This window comes from Pistacia vera, unplaced genomic scaffold (genome assembly GCF_008641045.1).
Source record: "Pistacia vera cultivar Batoury unplaced genomic scaffold, PisVer_v2 Contig343, whole genome shotgun sequence".
In the NCBI taxonomy this organism is placed as follows: domain Eukaryota; kingdom Viridiplantae; phylum Streptophyta; class Magnoliopsida; order Sapindales; family Anacardiaceae; genus Pistacia; species Pistacia vera.
In genome coordinates, this window is record NW_022196161.1 from 1812939 (window position 1) to 1829727 (window position 16789).

The window sequence follows — 16789 nt, forward strand, 5'->3', positions numbered from 1 at the left end:
TATCATTAATACAAGAATCAGTGGATGTAGGATTCGCTTTCTTAGCATCTGAACCACTTTAAACACTGTTTTTCATTTCATTTACTCTCATTTTCACATTCACGTGTGTCTTTTGGGCCTACTCAGCATTTCACATGTGCGTTTGGTTGGTGTCAAAATCACGTATCAACAGTTTGGCGTTAGAAGGAGGGCTTGATTCAGTATTCGTCCTTCATCAGGAGAATCTCTTACTTACTGGTCCTACAATAGCAAATGGCCCGCCAACTTGAACCAGAGCGAACTAACCAGGGTGCTAGGGAGATCCCCTAAGTCCAAGACACCTCTTCCGAGGTACCTTCGGTTCCGCAAAATGTCGCGGGGAATATTCCGTCAAGTTCACAACTTGAACCTGCCATTAGAAGCTACCTGGAGAGGTTCGACAATATCCTCCAGACGGTCAACCGAAGGTTGGACCAGGGCGTGTCACCCGAATCAGCTGGGGCGGTGCAACCGCCAAAAACGCCTGTAGGTCGGTCGAAAGCGCAGCAAAGGGCGATAGCCCATGTCGCGAGTATTGCAACTCATCGAAGAAAGGGCAAGCAAGTGGTGAAAAATGGGCCTAAGGGCTCCAAAGGGCCGGCGAACACCGACCACGTCCCGAGCAGAATACCCGTGGCGTTAAGACTCGGTGAAAAGTCACAAGCCGAGCTGTCCCATGCCACGTCGCATGCACACCCCCATAAAAGTGCTGGGCAGGGCGATTCTTATCACCGCCAGAAAAATGATCTTGATCGTCATCGTGCAGGAGCTTCCCACACTTCGCAGGGTGGTTCGTACCACCGTGGAGGTCGTGACAATTCCCTACACCATCCATCACCGTCGCACGACTCTAGTGAGCGTGTGTCGAGAGCGGCCAGAACAGCTAGCCAAGGTGATGCGGAATCCGACCTCGAGACTTTTCTCAACCGCAACCGTGAGGGTTAGACTCGCATGGGAGAAAGCAATCCCCAGATAGCTCCACTTCCTCAGATTGAGGAGTTGCAGCGAGCTTTGAACCAGCTAAGAGCTCAGCAAAACGAGTAGGGGCAGGTTGCGTCTGCGTCCCCTTTTTCTTCGGTAGTGTTAGCCGCCCCGCTCCCATCAAGATTTAGAATGCTCGACATGCGGGCGTTCAATGGAAATTCTGATCCACATGATTATTTATATGAATTCAATGACCTGATGGAGCTTCACCAGGTCTCAGATCTAGCAAAGTACCGTTGTTTGGCAGTAACTCTAACCTCTCATGCCAAACGATGGTTCAGGTCACTCCTAGCGGGATCGATCAGCTCGTGGCCTTAAATGAGCACGACATTCCCGAGGCATTTCCAAGCAAATCGAAAGTTCTCGATGCCTTTGATCTACCTCAGCAACATAAGGCAAGAGAGGGATGAATCCCTCTAATCGTACATCGATCAATTCCACAGAGAGCTTAACAAGGTAGCTCACAATCCTGAGGAGTTTGTTCGGACTCTCATTATAGCGGGAGTTTGCCTATAGACTGACCTGTGGAAAGAGTTACAGGCTGAGGATGATGTTTCCCTCACCCGTTTTTATAACCTTGCGGAGAAATACCTCTGTATTGAAAGTTCCGTGGCGGCGCTTCGCCGCCGCGACCACTTCACTTCGGGTAGTGCGACTGGTCGGGAGGACATGAGTGTTGATCATAGATGGGCTACTGACGATCAACGAAAATGAAAGAAACCGCACTATGAGCCCCAAAAGTCTTATGCTCCTGTTCCTCATCGCGATCACGACAGAAATCAATATACGCCTTTGAATGCATCTGTATCGGCTATTCTTGACAAATCAGAAGAAGCCAGCCTACTCGGAAAGCCTGAGCCCATGAAAAATCCCCCGTTAGCCAGAAATAGTAAAAATTACTGCTGTTTTCATCGGGATAATGGGCATCACACCGATGAGTGCCGAGCTCTCAAACAGACAATCGAAGACCTTATCAAGCAGGGGCATTTCAAGGAATATATTGATGATTCCACTCCCGCACAAGAGAAAAATCAAGAGAAACCAGGAAAGAAGTGTCGTGATCGCAAAGGCATAGGCAGCATCAACCTGATTTTTGGAGGGCCGCACCTCGCAGGGAATTCGCGAGGTGCCCATGAAAGATATGCTCGTGCAGCCCATCACGACCCTATCAGTGTGATGAGCATGACCACAAAAAGTTCACAAGGAGGAGGCAATTACCTTCTCTGAAAAGGATGCGGCTCATTTGCATCATCCCCATGATGACGCTTTTGTAATCACGCCCCTCGTAAGGCACCATAACATCCACATAATGTTGGTGGATAATGGAAGCGCTATGAACATTTTGTTCTAGACAGATTTTGAAAGAACGAATTTGGACGAGACCGATCTAAAGCCCGCCTCGATCCCTCTGTATGGTTTTACCGTGGACCACTTGATCCCCAAAGGAACGATCCTACGTCTAGTCATGCTGGGTGACTATGACGAAGTGACAAGGTAACTGAATTCTTGGTAGTGGATTGCCTATCCGCTTTTAATGGTATCCTAGGGCGACTTCTGCTGAGAAACTTCAGAGCAGTCACTTCGATATACCATTTGAAGATGAAGTTCCCCACCTCGACGGGGATAGGGGAAGTTAGCGAATCTCAGCGCGTAGCTTATGACTGTTACATAAAAGCAATACAGATGACGTGCAAAGGGAAATCCATCTCGTGCGACATTCCCCGATAGGCTATGGCGATCAGTTGGATCGAGCCATAGCCTAGCCAAATCGAGGATAATATGGATCCTCGTATTCAGAAATGCCCTTCCAGTGGGCCAGTTGAGGATCTGACTAAAGTTTCGGTTGACCAGAGTAAGCCGAGCAGAGTGTTAAGGATTGGGAGCAATCTCAATCCCCAGGTCGCTACCGAGCTGACCAGCTTCCTGAGAGAAAATATCGATGTGTTCGCTTGGTTGCATGCAGACATGGTCGGGATCAGCCTGGATATTATTTGCCATGTATTAAACATTGACAGTGAAGCTAAGCTGGTTCACCAAAAAAGAAGAGCGATGGATCCGGAGTGATATGCCACCTTAAAATTAGAGGTGGATAACCTCATTCGAAACGGATCCATTCGAGAAGTGCTTTATTCGACCTGGGTTGCCAACCCGGTTCTGGTAAAGAAGCCTAATGGAAAATTGCGAACCTGCGTCGACTTCACCGATCTCAACAAAGCATGCCCAAAAGATAGCTTTCCCCTACCCAAAATCGACTAGCTCGTGAATGCCACCTTAGGGCACAAGTTACTGAGTTTCATGGACGCGTACTCGGGATATAATCAAATTCTAATGTACGCGCCAAACGAAAAACATACATCCTTTGTTACAGATCGGGGCTTGTACTGCTACAGAGTTATGTCCTTCGGCCTCAAGAACGCTCAACCTACCAACAGTTGGTTAACCGGATGTTTTCCGAACAGATCAAAAAGTCAATGGAGGTCTACGTAGATGACATGCTGGTCAAATCCCATGTCGCCTTGGATCACATAGCGCATCTTACTGAGATGTTTGATATCTTTCGACTATATAGAATGAAGCTAAAACCCCCTTAAGTGCTCGTTTGGAGTATCCTTGGGAAAATTCCTAGGATACATGGTTAACCAACGGGGAATAGAGATCAACCTCGAGAAAATCCAAGCTCTCCTTGACATGAAAAGCCCGACCAGCAAAAAGCAGGTCATGAGCCTTAATAGGCGAATAGCGGCGCTAAGTCGCTTCATATCAAGGTTAACAGATCGCTGCTTACCGTTCTTCAATGTTCTAAAGGCTAATAAAAAGTTCGAGTGGACTCTCGAGTGCGAACAGGCATTCCAAAGTATTAAAGAACACCTCGGGAAGCCACCTCTCCTGTCCAAGCCTCTCCCGTAAGAGATCCTGCTCTTGTATCTATCCCTCTCTCAGTTTGCGGTCAATGCAGCCTTAGTTCGGGAAGAGGACAAGGTCCAATGGCCAGTGTATTACGTGAGCAAGCGTCTGTTGGATGCCGAGATGCGGTATCAAAAAATGGAACGATTAGCCTAGGCCCTACTGATCGCTTCTTGAAAGTTGCGACCTTACTTCCACGCCTATACGATCCATGTAATGACTAGTTACCCGCTCAGGCAGGTCCTGCAGAAGCCAGAGGCGTCGGGTAAACTACTTAAATGGGCTATAGAATTAAGTCAGTTTGATATGAAGTACAGACCGAAGTTAACTATCAAAGGGCAGGTTATTGCCGACTTCATATCAGAATTCTCATATCTTCCGACGAGTGAGTCGGAACAACAGCCCAGCGAAGTCATTCAAGGAACTGCTCAAAATCTATCGACCTGGAGCCTCTATGTCGATGGATCATTGAACAGAAAGAGGGCTGGTGCAAGTCTCCTCCTTTTGAGTCCCGAAGGGGCTCGCATTTATGGCATTCTTCGGTTCTGTTTTAAGGCAACCAATAATGAGGCCGAGTATGAAGCTCTGCTCGCTGGATTACAGTTGGCCAGAGAAATGGGCGCAACTGCGATCAGTATCCACAGAGACTCCATGCTGGTCGTTAACCAGATTTTGAGGGAGTACCAAACCAAGGAAGAAAATATGGTCAGCTACCTGAAGAAGGCTAAGACGGCGCTCGAGCCGTTCAAGCACTTCACGATCAGTCAAATACCCAGAGATAGTAACTCTATGGCAGATGTCTTAGTAACTCTGTGGCAGATGTCTTGGTAAGGATAGCCTCGTCATTGGACTCAGATGCACCAGATAGCATTCCTGTTTAATTCATTGAGGCCTCTAGTATCAGCTCGATCGAACAGGTCGTGAATGTAACAGAATCAGAGTCCTGGATGACCCCCATCATTTAGTACCTCAAGGACGGGGCCTTGCCTAACGATAAGGTCGAAGCAAGAATTTTGCGAACAAGATCTGCTCATTACACTCTCATCGGAGACCAACTGTACAAGCGAGGGTTTAGCGCCCCCCTCCTCCGATGTGTAACCGGTGAGGAAGCAGATTACATCATGAGGGAAATACATGAAGGAATCTGCGGTAATCACACCGCTGCACGATCTCTCACTAACAAAGTTGTTCGTCAAGGGTACTGCTGGCCCATAATCCAAGAAGACACCTACAACTTTGTCAAAATGTGTGATAAGTGTCAGCGGTTCGCGAACATACCGCGAGCTCCTTCCCACCAACTGATAACCATGACCAGCCCCTGGCCATTCTCCATGTGGGGAATCGATCTCATCGATCCCATGTCAGTTGGTAAAGGGGGAGTAAAGTATGCCATAGTCGCGGTTGATTACTTTACCAAATGGGTAGAAGCCGAGCCACTAGCCGCAATCACAACCAAAAAGCTCAAGGACCATATTTTTAAGAACATTGTGTGCCGCTACGGGATTCCTCATACCCTTATTTCAGATAATGGTAAACAGTTTGATAACGAGGAGTTCAAGCAATTTTGCAACGAGCTAGGTATTCATAAAAAATTCATCTCAGTCGCGAGACCGCAAGCAAATGGTTAAGTTGAAGCTGTCAACAAAACCATCAAGCACACTCTGAAGGCCGAGCTTGGCGCAGCTAAAGGGAATTAGACGACCTTCCTGAAGTCCTATGGGCATATAGGACAACTCCGAGAACCTCTACCTCAGAAACCCTTTTTTCACTAGCATACGGTTGCGAAGCGATGATCCCTGTGGAGGTAGGAACCGGTTCACTACGGAGGGACTTGTACAATGAAGCCGACAATGAAGTGCTTATGAGAGCAAGTCTGGATCTTATTGAAGAACGTCGCAGCAAGGCTCTGCTAAGAATAGCAGCCTATCAGCAACGCGCAAAAACGTTCTTCAATTCTAAGGTCAGACGAAGAGATTTCCAGGTCGGCAACGTTGTATTGAAGGAAGTTCTTCTCGGTACTCAAGAACCAAGTGCGGGAGTTTTAGGACCGAACTAGGAGAGCCCATACAGCATCGCCAAGGTGATAAGACCGGGGACTTACCACCCAAAACGGCTAAATGGTTCCATAGTACCACGAGCTTGGAATGCTGAACACCTTCGACCTTATTATCAGTAATTCCGAACTCATTTTTCCTTGTAAAGCTTTTATTTTATAACCTTTGTAAATAACGGATGTAATCCAATTCTCTTGTAATCGCTTTACATGTACAATTCTGTTTGCATAAAATGTATAATTATGTTCGCATAAACTTATTCTAGTGTAATTATAAAGCTACTATGAGATCTCATATGTAATTGAGGGTACCAAAAATTATAAGTACTCATGAAAAAATTATCAAAAGCGATCTTTATTCATTTGTGAAAAAGAGTACATAATCAAGCAGGGCGAAGGCTACAAAGGCGGATCACTGATCCTCATCCCCGGGCGCGACCTCTACATCCCCAGGCTGGTCGCCAACTTCCTTTTCAGGTACAACCGCCTCTGGAACGTACTTAGGATGTTTTCCTAGATTAGGTCCCTAAGCCATTTCCTCAGCCTCGGCTTGTGCCAGAATAGCCAGTTCGTCTCGATACTCTTTAGGGAGATCGAACAGATCCATCTCAGCGTTCTTCGCCTGAAGAGCAAAGATGGACCTGATCGTCTAGTCTGCAACTCTGTTCTCCATCTTCGCTTCCTGCTATTGCATTTTTGCAGTCAGCGAGGCAATCCGACCCTGTGCGAAATGGAGCGCAGCCCCGAGCTCTGTTCGCTGCTTTTCAGTAGCTTCCCACATGTTGCCCCTTTCCTGCTCAGCTCGCACGGCTCGTTCGGAGGTATTTTACAATGCTTGATCCTTCTCACCAGCCTCCTTGGAAAGTCTGGCCACGGTCCGCTGGAGCTCCTTCACCTCCTCGCCGCGTTTGTCCAACTCGATCTTCTGAAAGTCCATTGTGCGGCGAACATCATCCCTTTTAGACATGTACTAGTCCGCCTAAGCGATGGACGAGTCTCTGTCTGCTCGTGCAGCCTCCAGCTCTTGCATAAGCCGCGTATTCTCCTCCCGTAGCTCAACCAATTTCTCGACAGACCCCAACTGGGCCTTCTGCTGAGACATGTGCAGGGAAACCAAATCCTGCATGACAAAGGTAAAGAGTTAGTCTACTTCCCTCAAAAAAGCGAACAAAGGTCCTTGTTTAGGACAGCTCGTTTACTTGGCTAAAAAGTTGGAACGATGTGGACAGTAGTTCGGCAGGACTGGAGGCCAGGAATTGCTCGAATGACTCCGCAAGTCCGCATTCCAACAATGTTAGGACCACTGACTATAAATGGTCTGGGAGCTGGGCCATCGAGTCTAGCACAGGCGTTCTGACGCCCTCGACAGGTGAAGCCTGTCTCGCGAGCTCTTTGCCTGGCCTCCTCCCGGGGACTGCGACCGCAGGTCGCGTCAGCTGGCTGGTGGAAATGTCAGTCGCGCCTCTAAGTGGCCCTCCCGAGTTGAATGCTCGGTAAGGCTGTGACCTCTCTGGCTGAATGCCTAAGCCTTCCTCTTCTGACTCCGTTTCCTTGGTCCGAATTTGTCGCCTCTTCTTAAGCCTCGAAGCCGTAGTCTTCTGCTTCTGGCGAGTAGCCGAGGAAGGAGAAGCTCTCCAGATCGAATTGGAGCACCCGTCTGTGCCCCTTCAGCAGGGGGACCGCTGGGAGCAGCTCTAGTTGGCCCGGCGGTATGGCTTTTAGGGAAAGAGAATTGTCTTGATCGTGGCGACTTGGACACCCGAGGAGGCATGGTCTCTGCATGCGAACATCGTTAGTAAAAACAGTTAGCTGTAGGAAAAATTATAAAGGACAGTCTAAAAGCTTACTCGATAGGGGCTCTAAGGCTGCGTACTCGTTGAAGAAGCCGTACCTTCGTAAATTCTCAATTGACACAAGCAACCTCGCATCTCGACTTTCCCTGGGTAGAAAACCGAATGAAACAATTCTGTCCGGGTCCGCGAGCAAGTTCAAACTGGTCATTCTATTAACTGTCAAGGAAACAAATAGCTCGTTAGCGAAGAACGAAAACCGAGCGAGTTCAAAAGGAAAGAGAACCTACTCGGATCCCGAAAGCGGTTGATGCTGTCATAACTAAAAAAGAAAAATTTTGTGTCGTATGCTCCCTCATTGCTCTGATAGCTATGTACCCTCGCTTGTATTGAATTTCGCGTGGATAAGTACCAAGAATCCTTGTCCTTGCTCTTTTTTAAGATGTACGAGCAACCGACTCAACCGCGGTTAGCTGGCCCAATCGGTTCTCCCGACATGCGATGTACATGGTAATGGCGATCATGTATGCGTTCGGGGTGAGCTGCATCGGTGCGATCCCGAAGTGATCAAGGACTGATCTAGTGAAAGGGTAGAAAGGGATCAACCCCCCACCCTTGAAGATATCTTCTGGGATCGCGGCCATCCCACGTGGCGGATCCCGGGCAGTATGCACCCTATCGCAAAAAACATCTACACTGACAGCGAACTGATTAACCACCCTTTGCAGCTCGTCGGCGGTAAGCGCCGAGTAAATCTCTCTAGTGGGGCCCATAAGGGCATCCTCTACGGGCGAGCTAGCTCCTTCATCGGCCTTGTTCATTGGGGGGTCCATTTTGCAATCTGCAAAGGTGACAAAAGGGTACCATTCAGTATTCGTACATTTTCGTACGATGACGTGGAAGAAAGTTTTTCCTCTCTAAACCCAGAAAAACCCTAATAAAATACTTAAAAGAGCCACCACCAATGGCCCCAACCCACGGAGAATATTTCATCCCCGATGGGCTACCGACGAACAGTTATCGCATAGTAACTGTTGAAAGCAAAAAACATTGAAGATAAAAGAAGAGAATCATCTTTACCTCTAGGAATGAGAAAGATTGACTCTTTTGTTTCAAATATCAAGCGAACGCCACTCTGAAAGGCAAAGAACCAAAACTAGCAAAAGTTTCTTGCTCTCTGAGAATGAAAATACTATGGCTTTGCCTGAAGGGAGCTTGGGGTTTTTATAGTGAAGGAAATGACGCTTTGGTTTCCTGAAATCAAACGACGTTTGGGCGATAAACGCATCTGACCGTTGATTGCGACCATATGTCACGAATCAATGAGGAAGAGTGACCGTCACGCCTCAAGAAACCAGATCGTCACCCCCTTTCCGTTGAAACGCTCAAGCGACGGCACATTTTTCCTCCACATTTAATGTGCCCATAGCTGCATTTATTGCTCTGATAAGGAATGTCGTTTCAACATGGCTTGCATTTAATGTGCATAGTTGGCACTTATTGCACATAAGACACGTCTGTCAGAGCAAGGAGCATTTCATTTAATGCACCCGCTGCAAAAGGTGCAACGGATATCTGAAGAGATCATTACCAGAAACACTCTTCATCATCAGTTGCGAAGCGACGCGACTTCGAACTTTTCGTCAATCGCGAGGTGACGTGACTCTTCAGACTTCTTATTAGTTGCGAAACGACGTTATTGTTCGACCTCCTCTCATGTCAATCGCGAAGCAATATTACTGACCATGAAGCAGGATAGCCATATCTTAAAAAGTTGCCAAGTGGGGACAGGTCGGGAATTCCTCAGGACGGGATCATCACTAGCACTGGGTGACCACGACCAGGTCGCTAACCCTGAGGTCGCGGGTCATCCTAGGTCTCTTATGGAAAGATGTCCTCTCGATCTCCTTTACAATCAGGTCGGATCGACCAACATCTTTTCAAACACATTAGATCGAGGCATTTATAGTTTTCAAGGTTCGATTCTCAAACCTTAAAAACTAGGGGACTTCTGTTATGCCTGAAAATATAGGGCTGACGCAAGACTCAGTCACCATAAAAAGTCAGAGCTTAGGTAGGCTTGCAGCCAGTTAGAAGCAGCCACATCACGTGGTGACAAGGGCAGCACACTCCTGTCAGTAAAATAGGTGCGCGCCAGACCTGCTAGAAGCTGTAGTGACTCCACGTGTCTAATCCCTGCACTAAATCGCGTAAATCACTTTAGAAGGTGGGTAATGTGGCATAAAGAAGGATTTTCACGGATAATCCCGCCAACTCGCAGCTTTAGTAATGATAACCTTAATCCATCCCACTATAAATTGAAAGCTCTTCTCTCATTTATGGAATTAGCTACTCTCTCCCAAAAATATGTAACATTCTCTCTCTTGTACAATCATTTGTAAGTCAGTTCACTAACGCGACCTGACCTTTATCATTAATACAAGAATCAGTGGACGTAGGATTCGCTTCCTTAGCATCCGAACCACTTTAAACGCTGTTTTTCATTGCATTTACTCTCATTTTCACATTCACGTGTGTCTTCTGGGCCTGTTCAGTATTTCACACGTACGTTTGGTTGGTGTCAAAATCACGCATCAACAGTGTATATTCTATCTTAGTAATGCATGTTTATATACAATTAATTTAATTGGTTCTATAATCAATGGATATATACAACTACAGTATATAGAGGAGCAAATCAAGGACATTAATGAGATTGTGTAAGTTGTATGGGTGAAGACTTTTTTCTAATAGGATCTATTCCGTATTTACCAGCAACTCCAGCTCTTAAAGACATTTATTAACTCAAATCTATTGTACTTAATCCAATTTGTGCATGTTACTAGAGCATCTCCATCACTCCATGGATCATGTCCTCGGGAAGCTTCCTAGTCAATAGTACTAATAAATTAACCAATGAATTAGTTATATACATCACAAGTACAGCAGCAAATTATGCTAGTTTTCTCTTAGGGTTAGGGTAATCCTTAAATTTATCCATTGCCCATGTGACGTCTTTCTTAAAATATGGGATAACGATGGTCAATTCATAACTTATGAAATATTCACAAAATTCCTAAAAGATTCTCATTATACATGTTAGTTTGAAATTCTCATTTGCCCAATGGCCTCAAGTTTTAACGTCATGTTCTTCAATTGCATTTTGGTCTTGATTTCGATATTTTCATTACTGATTGTGCGTTGGCTCATCAAAACATTCACAAATTCTCAAGCCAAAATCCGTTTTCCACCAAGCCCAAAGCCCACCAGCTCTACCAATCATCGATCACCTTCATCTATTAAGCACCCAATTGCCAAAGTGCCTCCAAACACTAGCTGGCCGTTATGGCCCCCTGATGCAAATACGTATAGGTGCCAAGGCCGGCTCAAGGGGTAGGCAGGTGAGGCACCTGCCTAGGGCTCCCAAAAAATAAGGTCGAAAATAGCCAAATTTTTTATAATTTTTTTTAATATAGTACAAAAATAAAAAAAGTATATAATTTTTTATCTAGGCCAATCCAAGGGGTCTAAAAAAAAACCAAAAAGGCCCAAATTTATTATTAACTTTTTACATAAATTCCTACCCAAAGTTTGATGAAATGACAAGTTTGTACCTCTAGTTTCATATATTTTAATTTACACCCCTAAATTAACACATTAAATTTCTTTTAACAATGAAAGGCTAAAATGGTAATTTACATATCTCAAATTACTCACCCCCAATTCAATCCCAAAATTTAACATTCACATAAATCATCTCCACCCCTCTTCCGCCGCTGGCCATTTGGAGCTGATTTCGGTCGAATTTTTTCACCAAAATCGATCAGAACCATTACTTTATTGTTTTCCAAGTGTTTTTCCAGCCTTGATAGCCCTCGATTTGGTCATTTTTTACAAATCTCGCAACCTAGTTCCATCGCATATGGCAGCCATTTCCGGCCTTTTCGGCATGTACTTGACATCGTTGGCCTTCCCCAACACCACCATCTTCCTCCCCTCTGCCTTCTCACCGAAACCCCAGAACCCCTATCATACCTATCCGTTTACTCTGCCAATCGCCAACCACCGATACCTTTATGGCAGTGACTTCTCAAGTCTTTTCCGGTCAATCCTGGCATTGGAAATCACCCATTTCACCACCCATCGCTTCTCCAGCATCTGCTCTCCAAAACCCCCCACCAACCTGACCCTGTTAGCCCATCAATCGTCGTTCACCTCTCCTAGTGATTTTGCATTTCAAAAGGCAAGAAAAATAAATTTGAAATAATTTTTTTAATATATGCTTATATTAGTAGAAGACTCCCAAAATAACTTTTGCCTAGGGTCACAAATGACCTTGATAGGTGCAATCACATATGTCGTGGTTTCCAACGCCGATGTTGCCAATGAAATCTTGAAAACCCATGACATCAACTTTTCCTCTAAGTATGAGTCTGGTCCTTGCCAATGCAACATATACAAAGGCTTTGGTTTTATCACTGCCCCTTATGGCCCTTATTGTCGATTTATGAAAAAACCGTGCGCGACGAAACTTTTTGCAGGAGCCCAGCTTGATAGATTCAATCATATGCGAGAGCAAGAATTGGAAAAGTTGTTAAAATCATTGATGAAGGGTTGTGACCAAGGAGAGGCCTGCAATTTGGGGGTTGAGGTAGCCGACCTGATGAACAATTTGACATTCAGAATGACTATGAGCAAGAAATTTTCGGGCAATGGTGGTGAAGCTAAGAGGATGAGGATGTTGATTCTGGAGATTATGGAGCTTGCTGCCAAGTTTGGTGCGAATGAAGTCTTTGGTTTTCTCAAAAATATCGATCTCTTTGGAAATGGGAAAAAGATTAGAGAAGCAATTTGCCGTTATGATGTATTTTTGGAGGAGATAATGAAGGACTATGAAGACAATCTAAAGAACGGTGAAGAAACTAATGAAGATAGAGATCTGATGGATGTAGTGTTGGAGACTTACAGAGACACAAATGCTGAAGTGAAGTTAGCGAAAAATAATATAAAGTATTTCTTCATGGTGATTTCTTAATTGCTGCAGGTCATTTTAATTTAGTTTCTATATCTTTACCCAATGAATTAAATGAAAATTTAACTATATGTTAAGATTATTTTACTTTATTTTCTAATGCTAACTCGCTTGCACAATAAATAAGAAAGTTTGATATCTATGTTAATTGAATTAATTACCATTAATTGGTTACACTGCATTAAATTGAAGTAACTGATGAAGCTATAAAATGTGGCGTCGGTGTAAGATATGTATTACAATTCCAATGCCAAATTGTTGTTGGTGGAGACTGGAGACCTACTATGTAGGCTTAGATAAAATGAAATAATGAAACAACGTCGGATATGTTGATGAGATGATTAAATGATGACGATAATTGATTGAGTCGGAAGACACTCCGTATGTAATGAAAAGTCCAATATTTTAGTAAATCTAGTCGAAAAACAACATTTTTCTTGTTGTACTGTTAATTCACTTCTTATAAGCAATATTTCTAAATTTCTTTTAATTGACATGCATGATAGGAACTATTTATGGCAAGCGTCGATACTACGACAGCTGCCATACAATGGATCATGGCAGAGCTCATCAACCGTCCTGAAGTATTCAAGAAGCTAAGAGATGAAATTGAATCGGTCGTGGGGTTTAGCAGGCTAGTCAAAGAATCGGACGTTCAAAAACTTCCTTATTTGCAAGCAATCGTTAAAGAATCCTTGAGACTTCACCCTCCGGCACCCATAGTGTTCAGAGAATGCATCACAGATTGCAAGATTAAAGGTTTCGACGTTAAGGCTAAGACTAAAACCCTAGTAAGTTTATATGCCATCATGCGGGACCCGAATTCGTGGAATGATCCAGACGAATATTTACCAGAGAGATTTTTTTGAGTGAGAACAAAATTGATGAACATAATGAGATGGAAATGAAGGGTCAAGATTTTCGTTACCTTCCATATGGTGGTGGAAGAAGAGGATGTTCAGGTGCTGCACATGCTCATTCAGTGATGCATGCAACGATTGGAGCATTAGTCCAGTGCTTTGACTGGAAAGTGAAGGGCGGTGAAAAGATTGATATAATTGTTGGGTCTGGATTTTCGGGAGCAATGGCAGTTCCTCTTATTTGTTACCCTATTACACGTTTTAATCCCTTTAAATAATTATGCCCATGAAAATAGCAAGAATTATTGGAGCTTTTTAGTTAAAAGTATTTACGAAGCTTAAATTATCAGATGAGACAAGACCATATCTAGAGGAATCTTTAGAAATATCATAAAGAAGCATATTATAAACTACTTATTAATTATACTGTATTCACTGATTGAACAAGCTGCTTGTTAAACCAGGACATATTCATGGCGGGGACAGACACGTCATCAGCGGCCAAGCGATGGGCCATGGGAGAACTCATTACCATCCAAAAGCCTTGAAGAAACAGAGAAACGAGATCAATTCAGTAGTGGGAACAAACAGGCCGGTAAAAGAATCAGACATCCCAAATCTCCCATACCTCCGAGCGGTCATTAGGGAAACACTCAGACTTCACCCTTCAACGCCATTGATAATCAGAGAATGCGCTGGAGATTGCAAGGTCAATGGCTACACTGTGAAGTCCAAGGATCGAGTTGTGATTAATGTATATATCATCATGAGGGACCCTGATTCGTGGGCTAATCCTGATGATTTTATGCCCGAGAGGTTTTTGGAGAGCTCTGAGAAAATTGGTGAGCACTAAATGGAATTTAAGGTCAAAATTTTCGTTACTTTCCATTTGGGAGTGGGCGAAGAGGGTGGGCTGATGCATCACTTGCCATGTTGGTGATACATGCAGCCGTTGGATCGTTGGTCCAGTGTTTTGATTGGAAACTTCATGATGGGGAGGAGGTTGATTTGATCCAAGGGCCAGGATTTTCAACAGAAATGGCCAAATCACTTGTGTGTATCCGATTAAAAACATCAACCTTTTGGAGTCATTAGTATAAATGTTTAGATAAGTGGATTATTTATTTATTTATTTTTTTCTATTTGGGGTTTGTTACTTATTTAAAGTGTGTTTAAGCAAAGTTCTTTTTGTGTTTATTGGTCCTCTGTTTGCTCCTTTTTATTTGGGAAATAATAATGCAAATTGTTTGTTTTGCTTTCAGGTACGAACTACTGTGTTTAATTACTTACTGTGAAGTTTAGATCACATTTGCATATACTGTAATATCTTTTTCTCTTTTCCTCTTTTCCTCTTGCTTTTTTAGTATTGAAATTTTTACGGCTAAGCTATTAACAAATTCAGTAATGTAATTATCCCACCTTGTCAGCCACTGATTACTCTTTACTTTATTTGGGAGGCAGTCCAATGGTTATAACCATTCTCCGTTTATGAAAATCTATTGTTAATTATTTGATTTAAAGTAAGTTTTAGATTTAATTGTTAGCTTGAAAATACTACAGACCCGCTGACAGGCCTTCATGTTGTCGCCTTTAGGGGTATTCAAAAAAAATGTAAAAACCGACTCGAGCTGAAAAATCAGTCAACTAGAAAAACAGTTTGATTACAGTTCAAAGAATTCAAAAAATTAGATTTTAGGTTCAGTTTTCGGTTTGGGTAAAATAAAAACCGGTTAACCAAAACCGATTTTTTAGACCAGTTTATATATATATTAAATAAAAAAAAATCTTAATTTCTAAATTTGCATAATTTCTTTTGTTGTTTTCCATTAGAACTTATTTAGTTATTTTATTATGAACATTTCATTACGGACTTTTATTTTTGTTTAATTTTAGACTTTTATTTGTATCAATTTTTAATGCATTGTTAGTTGTGGTCAATGGATATGTATGAATGTTTAATTTTTATTTGGATATTTATTGTTGATGTTTATAATTTAATTTAGAAAAAATTAAAAAAAAAAGTTTTATCCAATAAAAAGGGGAAAACCAGTTTTTTCAAAGCGGTTAACCGGTTTTCAGTTAACCGAAAAACCGATTTTCCCTCCCAAATCAGTTCGGTTTCAGTTTAGGAAGAAAAAACCGGTTCGGTTCAAGAAAGCGGTTAACCGGTTCGGTTAACTACTTTTGAACACCCCTAATCACCCTAAGTGCTCAATTATTGAATTATCACGAGGATTGTGATTATTAATAAATATATATACAATATTTTTTTATTCACCAACCCTAAACCTATTCTATAGGATAATTTATCTTATCTAGACGAATCGTACTCTATCTTTTATATGTATTTTTACAAGTATGTTACCCACTCTATAGAATCCAATCTTCGGACTATATAATTTATATTTCGAACTATATATTCCTACACATAATTACACTGAAATTTATACCGATTGCTCACTGGCTCGTGCTCCATGCGTGCATAAGTTAATAATATTATTGTATGGTGAGGATGAAGAAAAGGGAGTCTTCAGACTCTTCTCGTGAGCTAAAAAAGCCCTCCAATTTCCAGCTGTTGAAAAGATCTTTGTGTTGAATAAATCTTTTTTGTTACTGTGTTGTTTACTAGTCTGTGTAGTAACTTAGTCTATAGGAATGGGTTGATTAGTTTACTTACCTAGTCTTTAGCTTTGATTATGTGGTTCCTAATTTTTTGGAATTAGCTGTTGTTTTTAGTCAGGATTCTTAGTCAGTGGGCTTAAAACATCAAAGTTAATAAATTTATAATAAAATATATATTAAAGTAATAAACATAAAAAATACATTTTTAAAAGTTATACATACCAAATTATCAGAAATATAATTTATTTGCAATTACAATTAAAAAAAAAAAAAAAAAACAACTTATATTTCAAGAAGTAACACGGACTACCTGTAAAACCTTCCAATTCCTCAATGTAAACGACAATGACAACTTAATTGATCAAAATTCAACTCATAAGTTAGGCTTTTCAAACAATTTCTATTAATCCAATAAAATTCAACTCATAAACTCATTAAATCAAACTCTAAATATCATGCAATTAACCAATATATCAAAATTAAACCAAATCCCCAAATCTCTACAATTTAGGGTTTCATCAATTCT

The 16789-nt window shown here is 42.6% G+C and overlaps 1 protein-coding gene across 1 annotated transcript; it reads left to right on the plus strand.

Moving 5' to 3' along the window:
* The first annotated feature begins 10873 nt into the window (after positions 1-10873).
* Positions 10874-14936, plus strand: LOC116138697 (3,9-dihydroxypterocarpan 6A-monooxygenase-like). The gene is given in 8 exon segments (XM_031424381.1): positions 10874-11002; positions 11004-11121; positions 12093-12772; positions 13288-13645; positions 13648-13912; positions 14106-14236; positions 14507-14694; positions 14904-14936. Coding segments are annotated over 8 exon segments (1902 nt in total).
* Positions 14937-16789: the final 1853 nt, after the last annotated feature.